Source organism: Phaseolus vulgaris, chromosome 10, assembly GCF_051622355.1.
Source record: "Phaseolus vulgaris cultivar YP4 chromosome 10, ASM5162235v1, whole genome shotgun sequence".
In the NCBI taxonomy this organism is placed as follows: Eukaryota; Viridiplantae; Streptophyta; class Magnoliopsida; order Fabales; family Fabaceae; genus Phaseolus; species Phaseolus vulgaris.
The window spans coordinates 11,080,348-11,093,302 of NC_143507.1; the positions used below are offsets into that span (position 1 = coordinate 11,080,348).

The 12,955-nt window shown below is 27.3% G+C and overlaps 1 protein-coding gene across 1 annotated transcript; it reads right to left on the reverse strand.

Moving 5' to 3' along the window:
* Window positions 1-10,265: 10,265 nt before the first annotated feature.
* Window positions 10,266-11,457, reverse strand: LOC137818793 (uncharacterized). The gene is made up of 2 exons (XM_068622402.2): window positions 11,206-11,457; window positions 10,266-10,877 (listed from the first exon to the last, which is right to left on the reverse strand). Exons 1-2 carry the CDS (start codon window positions 11,301-11,303, stop codon window positions 10,595-10,597), a joined length of 381 nt encoding a protein of 126 aa, XP_068478503.1. The 5' UTR covers window positions 11,304-11,457; the 3' UTR covers window positions 10,266-10,594.
* Between the last annotated feature and the right edge of the window lie 1,498 nt (window positions 11,458-12,955).

Genomic DNA, 12,955 nt, shown 5'->3' on the forward strand with positions numbered 1-12,955 from the left:
GTCATCACATAATATATGACTTATCCATTTTTATAAAGAAATTATCTAAAATTATAATTTTAAAAAAATTACTTTACTTTCGTGAAAAAAAACTTATTTCACTATTATAAACAATTTTTTTTATTTGTTTATGCAAATATTTTTATAAAAAATCACACAATATATATATATATATATATATATATTAAAAGATAACAATAGTGTTGTCAATTTTTCAATAAAAAATGTTATTTGTGCCTTTTAATTGAAATTTTAAGATAAATTCATTTTTACTTTTCTAAAAAATAACGGTGTAGATTTGTATAGATTAATTTAAACCCAACCACTACCTTGTTATTGAGATTATTTTATTTCAATAGTAGTACTTTTTAAATCTTGGATTAATTTGAACCTAACTAATACGTTATTGTTGAGTTTATTTAACTCAAATTGCTTTTTTTAAAATCTAACTAATCCAACCTAGTTCCAAATTCATTTTCTGTGCGATAACACAAGCTACCTAAAATAACGGTCCAAGGCTTCCTAAAATTAATTTTTCTTATAAGAGGGCAATAAATAGAAATTTTTCACATTACATACACCTAAAATTGAATAAGAAATTAGGGTTCTTCTTTGCTTAATAACTTTTTACCCTTGAAAAAGAAAAGGAAAAGAAGTGTTTTGTGGTGATTTATCCAATCATATCAACGTCCATCTGTGAGTAAAAACGAAGATTACGTGTGTATTGTAAAGCTGACAACATAATAGTGCAATCCAGTTGTTACATAAATTGGCCTCAGATATGGTCTGTTTTCCTAAAAGACTAAAATAAAGTTGTATGATGACTAAGATTTGGCTTTAGTTCACTTGGATTTTAAAGTACCAAGATATTCCACATGCAAATGGATAAGATAAAGCCTGAGTTCTTTCTTCTTTCTTCTTGTTATGTTATTTTTTTTTCTCATTTCTTTTCCCAAAGTAGCTATATAGCTAGGCTTCAGACATAGATCAATATATGAAGCTTTTCATCATGTCACTTTCCACTGAATTATCTCATCTAAATATCTAATTTTTTCTCATCCTTTAGAAGATGTTAAAGGTTTATGCATTGTATGGAAGAAAAGTAACGTTTTTACATCCATACAGGATAAAATATTTGACATATATTATGTACTACAATTTCACTCAAATTTTCTTTTTCATATTAATTTCACCACCATGTGTATAAACTAATAGATTTTTTTTATTATTTATATAGGAATTTGCTGCTACATCTGGATATCTTAAAGGGATTTGTATCTGATTTGGATTTGTAATTACTGTATAATCTGTGCTCTATCTCTTAGAATACTAGTATTGCGCAAAAATTGTTTTTTCAGGAACTTGATCTGATAGGCGGAGAAAAATATTTATCTTGTTATATAATTTTCATATAATGTGTATCATAGTTATTTGGAAGTGATCTTTTGGTGAAAAGGGGTTTGGAGATGTTGCAGGTAAAAGCATATAACTTTGTTTTCTTATGCTAGTTTTACATTATTTTTTTAATATATTTTCTACATATTGTGTGAGGTTTTGTCATTTTGTGTTTTGTTATGGTGATCTATGTTTAAAATTTTTTTTATATGAATTGGATCATATTTTTATTTTTATTCATTCTTTGTCGACAAAAATAATATGAATGTGATGATCATTTAGGTTACTAATATACATGTTAATTCCACGACGAGTAGCACATATTGTCACATATATCAAAATATTGAAATTTTACTAAAATTGTGCTATTTTGCACTAAATTTATCAAAATGAACATTTGAATAGAAAAACATTTGAATAAAAAATTGTAGATAGATAAGTTGTGCTTGGGTAGCACAACTTCATTATTAAGAAGTCATCCTTTCCAAACACGACTTCAATTGAGTGCAAAATAATTTTTACAAAAGTTGTTAGGACACAATCCAACTATGGTTCAATGAAGAAGACTAAAGAAGTTGTTTGTTTAATCAGTATTGTTAAGTTTTTTTAAAAAGGTGAAATCATTAAGAACACAACTTCAGTTCAATTTGAATAATATCCAACCCCACCAACAAAATTGTCTTATCTATAATGTTGCACGAACAAAATAGATAGACTAGTATAAACAAAACAATATACATGGTTTGTCAATAGAATAGATATGGTCTACTAAGAACACAAATACTAGACAATATGATATTTAGACAATTTATAAGAGCAAAAACACTAGACGATCATTGTCTTCTCCTATCTTTATATAGCCTTGTATCTTTCTTCTATAGTTATGTTATCAAATTATATGATTTTTCGAAAGTAATCATAATATGGGTTAGTAAGAAAAAAGATAACTTAAACTATTAATCTTCTTGTCCTAGATTTTTCGCGACACTAAAACAAGACATCAAAGATTTTCAGTTGTTCAAAATATTTTCGTTTAGAAAATATACAAATATGTGTACGAACTTGATAAAAGATAATTGCAAATACTAATTTGATCAAATATGTTTAAAAAAAGATAAACCTTAGAGATATCCTAGAAAGAAAGATTAACAAAGTGATTTTTAATTTCAAACTTTAACTTTGTTTGTGCAAAATCTCTTTGATTGAAAACATAAATTGTATATGTGTATATTAAACAGAATTTGTTCAACTTTTTAATAAAAAAAATGATACACATTCAATTTGTTCATCCGATCGTCTAATGAATATATGCTACAAATTTACAAATTGTCTAATAGATTGTATAGCATACTATAGATTTTGTGTTTCTACATCTCAAGTGAGCATTTGTAGTAATCCAACGGAAAAGGAACCAAGAAAATCCAAGTTAGGGAGTCATCACTCAAAGATAATAACCAGATAGTGTTGTATACTTTTGTTGTGACTATTGTAAAATATACTCTCTTTGTTAGAATTCTTATTTTTTTTTGTATTATTTTACGTACTCAAGTTAGTGTTTGATTGTCTAATGAAGATTTCGGGGTGAGAAAGTTGCATGTTGGAAAAAATGGGAGATTTCCTTCATGTGAAAGTGTCTTATTTGAGCAATTTTTCTAAAGCAAAACATTTTTGCCAAACAAAATTTCTCATGGTGTCATTTTTGCTCAAGTAAAAGGTTCTAACTCAAGCAAAATATTGACGGTGTAATATGACTTATAACGACGAGCTTTTCGCTCAAATGAAGAGTTTTCACTTAAGCAAAAAGTTCTCACTCACGCAAAATTGCAAGTAGTGTTGATATGACCTAAGGTGGTGAATATTTCATCCAAACAACAAAGTTCTCACTCACGCAAAATTGCAAGCAGTGCTGATATGACCTAAGGTGGTGAATATTTCATCCAAACAACAAAGTTCTCACTCTAGCGAAAGTTCTAGCCATGGAAATTTTCGCCCTAACAAAAATAAACTAGAAAATCAACCTACTATTAGGTTTATTTTCGCTTAAGCACAAATTTCTTGAACAGGTGAAAATCAATTTGATTGATTGGGTGATAACTCTTTTACAACAAGTGTACCGAGTCAAAAATAATAGTTTGTCTCTAAGGACGGATATTGAATCCACAAGAAACAATTATTTAAAATCTAATAGTAGCATTCACTAAGTATAAGAATATTACAATATTTTGATTTGATTTGATATTGACAATAGTTTGCATGAAAATTAAATAAAAGCAAAGTAAGCGAGTAAAAGATTTTAATTTAGAAAATTGGGAATGACGTTAATCCTTCTCACTCGTATGTAGTTTTAAACATATAACATTCCATATCTTGATTGACATTGATGCACATATAAAAATCATTCATATTGATTCCTCACATACAAAATTATTAAGAGTCTCCTAAATATCGATTCCTCGCATATTTATAAAAAATCATTATCATTACGAACAAATGTTATAAAAAATTTAACATTCCAAATACATTTCTAGCATTCAAATATGTTAAACATTATCATTTAGGTCAAATGCTTAAATGTATGTTCCAGTCAAATCTAAGCATCAAAATCATGAATAGTTTCAAGCTTTGAGAATAAAATGATAATATCAGTCATCAATCAAGAACTGAATATTATAGATAAATATCACCTCAATACATAAGAGTTTTCCAAAGAAATGAATTAACCACTCATGGTGACTATAACAAACATGGACAACAAGCAAAGATGATCATGAGTGTTTCTCCTTGACAATTGCCTCCTTTAGGGATTCCTTCATTTGGTTACTCCCAATGATGTCTAAGGTTATTCCTTACACCTTTTATTTAACCTAATTGAGCTTAGACTAAGTGACATCTCGCTTAAGCGAGATATTACTTGCTTAAGCGAGTTTTACGACACTTTGTCTTTTCTTGACTTCAATTTGTCCATTCTTCTATAGTCCTTTGTCTCTATCTTTCCTTAAATTCCTGAAATTAGCTGAAAATAACACAAAAATGGAAATAAATCATTCTTATTCATCTCATGATCCAAAAAATTGTAAAAAGGTTCAAATTCCTAAATTAAAGATTGAATTATAACTCTATTAACAATTAAAGTCCATAAGTGTCTAACTTTTTGCATGAGATATTACTAAATTATGACACTTGTCAGTTACTATTAAAATCCATTTATATATCATAATAAGTGTGTTTAATGTCTTTTTAACGGTTTGAATCCAAGAAGACCTATAGATAACTGATAACTCTTAGGAAGTACACACTCAACTCAACTTTTTATGCTCTCTTTTCTCTTATAATCACAAATATCATATATTCTTACTGACTACTGACTTAAGCATCATATAGTCTTTTGCAGGTGGACCTCCCTTCTCTCATTGTGATCCATCAACACCATGAAGTTATGTCCACATAGAAGTCTTTTCTTCTCCACCTCAAAACTCTCCTAATTCATATCCGAAAAAAAATATTTGGCATCTACCGTGGGACTCAGGTAAAACTTTTCCTAGACCACAAGATTTATGATTTTTACGATAAGCCAATTCATCACATCATTCTCGGCAGCAAACCAAGAAATGAATCAATGAGAAATAATACTCTGATAGCACTAATGATTAATAAACCTAATTACAAACAATTACAAGAAAAATATTCAAAGAAAAAACTTTTATCATTTGGAAGGTTTTATACCAATAGTCACACATTAATAGATGTGTTAGATGATAACATATGTCAGACAATTTAGCTAGACTTAACACTACTAAATCTTTTCCTAAGTAGACTATATTTTGTGCTCTTCATCATACATATAATTCAAAAGTTAATCACCACAATACATTTTTACTTATATTTAATTAAATAGATATATGAAATCCTATTTATTTTATATAGATTTATTATGCCATATTACTTTTAAAGTATTTTTTTTCTTGATTTTATTTAAATACAAAAATATGATATAAACATATTTTTTTATATTTTTTATTTACATCTTCATTTAAAGATAATTTTAACAAAATAATAAAAAAATTTATTATTATTCAAGAGATTATTTAAAATTTAAAATTCTCTCATACTACATGATATTGGAAAAGTGCTTATAAAATATGAGTCTTAAGATTAATATAATAATTATAATAAATGAATTAGAAAAAGAGATTTTAAAATATATAATGAGAAATAATAAATAAATAAATAAATATAAACATATTCTTCTTATAATTGTTTCAAGCAAATTGTTGATATAACAATAAACATTGCTGTAAAAAATTGAGTTTTCTTTTAAACAAAACTTCTAAATATACAAAATATAACTTATTTATGTGTTTTATAAATAATAATAAATAAAAAAATAATTAAGAAGAAACAAGATCACAAATCATATATAAATGACAAATAAACAAAATCATGAAAAGAATAAAAAATAGAAGATCTTAAAATAAATAAAACCCATAATATATATAGAACGTCTTAATTAACATTTGAACTACTAAATTTAGATTAATAATTTTAATGAAATAATTGAATTATTTTTCTCAAAAAAATTAATTAATTTAAATTAATATATATATATATAATATATAATTCATTTTAAATAAAAATGGTTTAAAGTTCTTTAGAAACAAATTATTCAGGTAAAATTAGTATGAGTTTTTTTTTATACAAAATTTATCTTTATGAAAACATAAATGAAACTTCATCCATCTTCTGTTTCCAAGAGAATTAGATAAGAGTTACTTAGCATGACATGACATATATAAAAAAATCACATTTGACATTTTTGCATGGAAGAAGCAATTTATTATGTGAGTGGCGATCATTGGACTGCAGATAAATAAGCCTATCAAGTTTCTGCTACTATTCTGTGTTGTGTAGGGCTAACTCCAATTACGTGCTTGAAACATGCTGCTGCAATAAGAGAACCGTGTCCACCATAATTTAACAGTTCAAGGCAAAAGTGGTGATGATACAGAGAAAGAGTTAAATGGTGTCACTTCCCCCGATACTCTTAAGAAAACCATCACCACTGTCATCGCATCGCTGACACAACATTATGGTCTGCTTTCCGAGGAAGTAGGTTGTTACCTAAGATGACTAACTTAAATTCGAGGTATATGTTTTCAAGATGGGATCTCTCATTTCATACATATCTGCTTAATATTCAATGCTTCACTTTCAATTTATATGATCTACATTCAAACCAACAAAATATTTTCTTTCTGTTAATGATCATGCTTTAGTAGTATAAACTTGCACACCATGTTCATTCTAAACTTTCCTTGTTGAATAACAATCATAATACAGTGTTCAAACCAAAAGCTCACACACATAAATAATAAAAGTAAAAGTTGCTTGTCCCACACAAATTCTTAAGGTTATTATAATTATTGTCCCTTCTCCATCTCTAATTCTAACTCTAATTTTGACACAAATAATATACAGGATAAAAGGCATTTTTAAATAATGATTTTAGTAATTTATGATTTAATCTCAATTAATTCTTGATTCACAATTCTCATATCTTTAATTATTTTTCAGATTTTAAAATATCCAAATTTTGGTTCAACATTAGACATTTATTTCTATAATTTAATTAATTAAATTTGTTATGAAACCTTAGCATGAAGATATACATTTTAACAAAATAACATATTAGATATGAATTTTAAAATTTTGAAATTGTAAGACTAAATTTATAAAAATTAAAGATTATAAATTAAAGGTACACTAGTTAATTGTAATTTATCTTGATAGTTATATCTTTTAGTAATGGTATTTCTTTAACCTTTTTCAAAGTTTTTCTAATCCATTGAGTGTAATGGAAGAATTACAACAACAAAAGTATATTTTTTTATTGCCAGCAAAGAATCGTTCTATAGGTTTTTGATGTATCTAAACCAAACATTTAATGTTTATTTTCTTCAAAAGTATGTCATTATCATACTTTCTGCAATATAAGTATGTACATATATTATTTAAAAAAAAAAACTGGTGCAAACTTGTACATGTTATGCTCTATTATTACATTAATTAACATTATTAAATTATTTGTTTTCAGCTAATATTTAAAAACTGGTGCAAACTTGTACATGTTATGCTACATTAATTTTTTTTGTCTTTTTTTAATTTTTTAGTAAGAATCCTAGAATTGTATAACATTTTCAAAACAATAAAACAATCACTTAAAAATACTTAAGGTAGATATTTAAGATTTTGAAAAATTTGCTTTAGATGAAAATTTATGAATAATTTTAACAAATTAAATCATTAATTTCTCTTTACGGAATAACATTTTGTTACTAACAAAAGTTTGTATTGGGACTAAATACTTTCAATAATCATGCATCAACATCAAGTATATGTTGGGGGTGACGTAGTTTTATTGGTAAAAAAATTGTTAAAGGAAAACATCTACTAAAAAGATTCTATTATTTGATGACTTCTTATCAAACTCATTAAATATTTTTTTTAAAGAATGATCAAAGTTACAATACAAACAAAATATATCCTAGGTTGTTTGAAATATGTCATCTATCTATCTTACCTAATTGTGTTTTGCATAATCTTGTTTTAAATAATACATTATGGATTAACAAATGACTTTTCTAACTTATTAAGACCTATAAGATATTTATTATATTAAAATATGGAAGGAAAAACTAATATTTTACTTATACATCCTTCTTGATGCTAACAGTAGTTGACAAAATCTCATATGTTTTTCGAATAGACAGATTATATCTTTCTCGTCTTTTATTATTATTATTATTATTTAATAATTAATAATATAATAGATGGCTTTTGGACTTACCCAGTATTTAGTTTAAAAATATTTTTATTCTGTGGAATGTGGCTATCTTTCTTTGTCTTTTAATTTTTTTTTTATCTTTTTAATCCATTAATTTTTTGTGAAATATTTTTTTAAAATTTAGATTGAGGATCAATCACGTTATAAAAATTTGTAACTTACTCCATATTTATCACATAAATTTGATTAACTGGCATATTCTTTTTAAAAATTATTAAAAATTTAAATATATTTTTAATATTTTAAATTGTGAAAACATTTTTATTTTAATTATATAAATATTTTTTTTCAATTTTTTGGTATATTGTTTTTAATAATTGAATTTTAGAAGACACTAATGTATAATTTAAAATATAATATAATACATTTTTATTTTGAAACTTACTTATAAAAAGGTAAGAAAAACTGTAAAGATTCAATAATAAAATATGCTATTAAACCTTATTTTTAATTTTATTTTAAAAGGTTGATCATGTATTTGTTTATATATATTTCTAATATCTTACAAATTATTTTAGTTTGAATGTATATTTTACCACTTGAATATTAATTTTTTTTAAATGTTATCATCTATAATTTTTTACACAATTTATTATCATATTTTTTTATTTTTACTCATTTTATCAAAAAATTAATTGAATAAAAAAGTGCTAACACCTCCTTATAAAGACTAGTAGTTGTATCATTAAATATTGCAAAACTATGATATGCAAGCACTGAAAACTTTTTGGTAAGTTGTGGTGAAAATAAAGACAATTGAGTGATAAAATGTCCTGTTCAACCAACTATGTCACCATACATTTGACTCTCTTCTTTTACTATTTAAAGAAATTTGTTGTAAATCACTTTAATATATATATAGAGAGAGAGAGATAGAGAGATTTTAGATGAAGATATAGTTGAATAGTAATTCATATAGGTGGGGAGAATTAGAAGATGACATAGAGAAACATGACATGATTTAGTTAATGGGAGTTTAATGATGATGACCTTAATTTCTTGGTTGTTAATAAATGGTCAGAACAGAGACACAGTGGATACAAATGTCTTCCTTATCAACTAGGGTGTACTTTGGAGATATTTTTTTCATAAACAACTCTTCAGTACTGTCCAAACTTGTAAGGAAATAATATCCAAAGATCAAAATGTATGGTCTAAAAGCAACCAACACAATAACAAGACCCAGTTCTATTCATCACTAACACTTCATGAATCATGACACGTTTTTCTCTTTTTTTTCATTTCTTTCTCACCTGAAAATTAGTTAAACAAAATCCAAAAAATTCTTGCCTGCATATATGGCTACCATTTACATATGTTGTTGAGGTTGAAAAGTGACATGAAAGAAAATGTAAAAAAAGGAAAAAAAAAAAGAAGCTTTGAAGGTACTAGTTCTCCACCTTGAAATGGAGACCCTTTTGATTTTCTTTTGACATGGCCAATAATAGAGAGGGCCTAGCAATTAAAGGCTTTCAATGAATCTGCAAAAGTTAGCAGGTTTCAGGTACTCTGAATTCTTCTCCCAAAAGGAAAACCAGTGCATTCAATTTAGACTAATGTAAGGTTCAACCCTATCGCCATAGTATAGTCAAACTCTCTTTCACATCTATCCCTTATCCAGTTAAAATCATATAGGTAAAACCAACTCATTTTATAGTCATAAAAAATAATACTTAAATTTATTTTTATTCTTTATTTCCATATATAATTAGAAGATATTCACTTAAATTAAGAAATTAAATTTATTTACTTGTATCTAAGTACATTAAAATATTTTTTTCAAAACAAGTGCTTGTAGTGTAAGTCCAATGTGTCAACATAATTAAACCTTTCCGTCTGGAATTTGGATTCTATATTAAAATATAATTTCTCCATCACTTCAGGAGTTACAAATGTCATGCAGAAAGCTACTTCATGTACCATGCATTACATCAGAAAACATGTAATAAGAAGAGGATGCACATGCATGAAAAACCTTTGAATCTGTGTTTTCTGCATCTCATTGAAGAAACAACATAGGAGCTATAGCTAGCCACAAAATATATATATATATATATATAGATAGATATAGGTGGAAGGTTAATTATGTCACATAAGTAGATTTAGTGACTGCTATAATACAGTGAACTTGAAGCTTCATGCTTCTTCTATTCACAAGTTTATGGAAAGAGACACTTAAATAAGATTATAACAAAACAAGTAGAACACGCATTAAGCAAAGTTTTTATAAAAAGCTACTACTATTTATAAACTTACAAAACTAAATTAACCCTTTCGACAAGCCTAATAAACATTATTAGTATATCTACTCTCTTGCTCTTGCTGCTTAAGGATGCTTTTGTTTCTTGTTTCCTTTCTTTAACACATTACATCCTTCAGAAGCTTGTACCTTCGTGTGGAGGGTCTTGGTGAAGGGGTGGGACTCTTCCCCTTCTCCAAGTTCGAACCACTCTCTTCATGGTGCTTGATCTTCTCCCCAGAATATTCCGATCGAGTGATGGTTCCGGAGTGAGTTCCAGCCACTGATTTCTTTGAACTCGACCCGATAGTAACACTATGTCTTCTGTAGTTTCTTCCCTCACTTTGACACCAATCACACACTGCTATTTCAACCAGTTCCCCATAGTAGTTGCTACAATACCTAGACGATGATGAATCAAGTTAAAATAAACCTCGTTTAAAAAATCGGCAAAGAAAAAAAATATGCTGTGTGCATGTATATGTTTATATGTTTTGAAGTTGATGTAATATAAAGGTATAAGAAGTGATGGGCATGTGTATGTGCTGAAGACTATGCAGATGTGCATATGCATGATGGGGTATGATGAGAATCAAAGAAAGAAGAGATGTAGTTACATGTAACTATCAAATTAAAGGTATGCTGGTATCACATGATAAAGAAAGAAAGATGCATGTGTATGTATGGTATGAGATGATTGAGGAGGTGTGGTGAGGAGATGAGAACATACGAGTGTTGGAATCGGTGACGACATTTGTTGCAGCGGAAAAGCTTGTCAGGGAAACCAACGTCACCACACATGCAGCAAACGGTTTGAAGGTCCACCATGGTTGATGATAGATCACTGAGTGAGAGAAAGAGGCAAAATTTGGAAGAAGAGAGAGAGAGAGAGGGGAAAAGTGGAGCAGAAGACAGAGAGAAAGAAAGAGTGTTTATATAGAGAAAGAAGAGAAGTGAGATTGTTTGATGAAGGAGTCGGTGTATATATGTCATGTAATAATAATATTATTTATTAATAATAATAATATTGTGAGTTATATATAAAAATTAGAAAAAGGATATATACAGAAGGAGACCACAGGTTGCTTGCAGTCGTTTTCAGTTGAGGCAGGGAACCAAGAGAGAGAACCTTAAAAAAGAAAGAGAGAGGAAAAGACATAGTGTCCTGTCCTGTGGCTGAGGTTGCTTGATTATTGTTTCTTACCTATATATACATATTCTCTTCTTTTTTTATCTTTTAATTTTCTTTTCTGTGATGATTTTTTTTCCTTTTAAAAGGGATGGTAAAAAAATTAACAGTAGTCCTGATAACAAATGATATAACAGGTTTAATAAATTCTTGTTATAATATATATTTAAATAATTTTGATATTTTATTAATAACTCAACCTTATAAATTTACAATATACATGTATGATTAAATGATAGTGTAATTTTGTTTGATGTTGTTTATTTGGTGAGTAGGTGTCAGTGTCAGTGTGTTTGTTTTTGTGTTTCAAGAGTTGTTGTCCCTGTGGTGGGTTTTGGAATTTGCATATAAAATAGAGAAGTTGGGGGTAAGAAAGGTGGTAGCCACGAGAGCCACGCTCTTGACACTGAGAAACAAGCATCATCAGGAATCAAAGATTCGTGAAGTCTATGGTGACAAAACGTGTATAATAATAAGGCAAAACCCTCCAATCTATACAATATTCTGAGTCCAGTGTTTTGTACAAAAGGACATGCCTTAAAGAGTTTTGTTTTGCTAAATAAGCTTAATTATAGGCACGCGAAGCATAATAAAATCACTTTCAACACTTTAATAACAAATAATGAAATCATGCTCTTTTCAAACCCTTCTCATCAACCCTTTTCTTATCTTAAATTAATTCACATCATAAACTACGTTTTCGTGTCTAAGATATTCTGGATTTTAAACTTTGATTTTTTTTTTCTTTTTCCTTCTAAATCAAGTCTTGGTGTATTAAATGAAGAAAGTGTTTATATAATAAGGATTTGAGGTTGACACAAATTTGATTACAATAATTTGCTCTAGGGAGCTTTAAAGTTTTTTTTTTAATCATACAAAATTTATAAATAAAAGTTGACAAATTCTTAACATATATTGTTGTTGTGCTGTGTGTTTGACAAAGGTGATTGATGAGATAATAGTTTCATATCACTAGATGATCGATGACCCTTTGTTTAGACACTAAGTGGAAATTCAACTAATCACCTATTAAGTCATTTTAATTGCTACTATTTAATCAACTAAAATTTAACCAATAGAGTAACTCTATTGCAATAATCATTCTATAGTTGATATTATTTAATTATCATTTTTACCAATAAATACTTTGGTAATACAATTTATTTCATTAATTTTTTCTGATAAAAAAAACCAAGAAATACTTTGATTTGGATTAATACTATAGGAGATAAAAAATGAAAATATTTTCTTCCTTTTCTAAAGACATTTGGAGTGTTTAAATTTGATATTT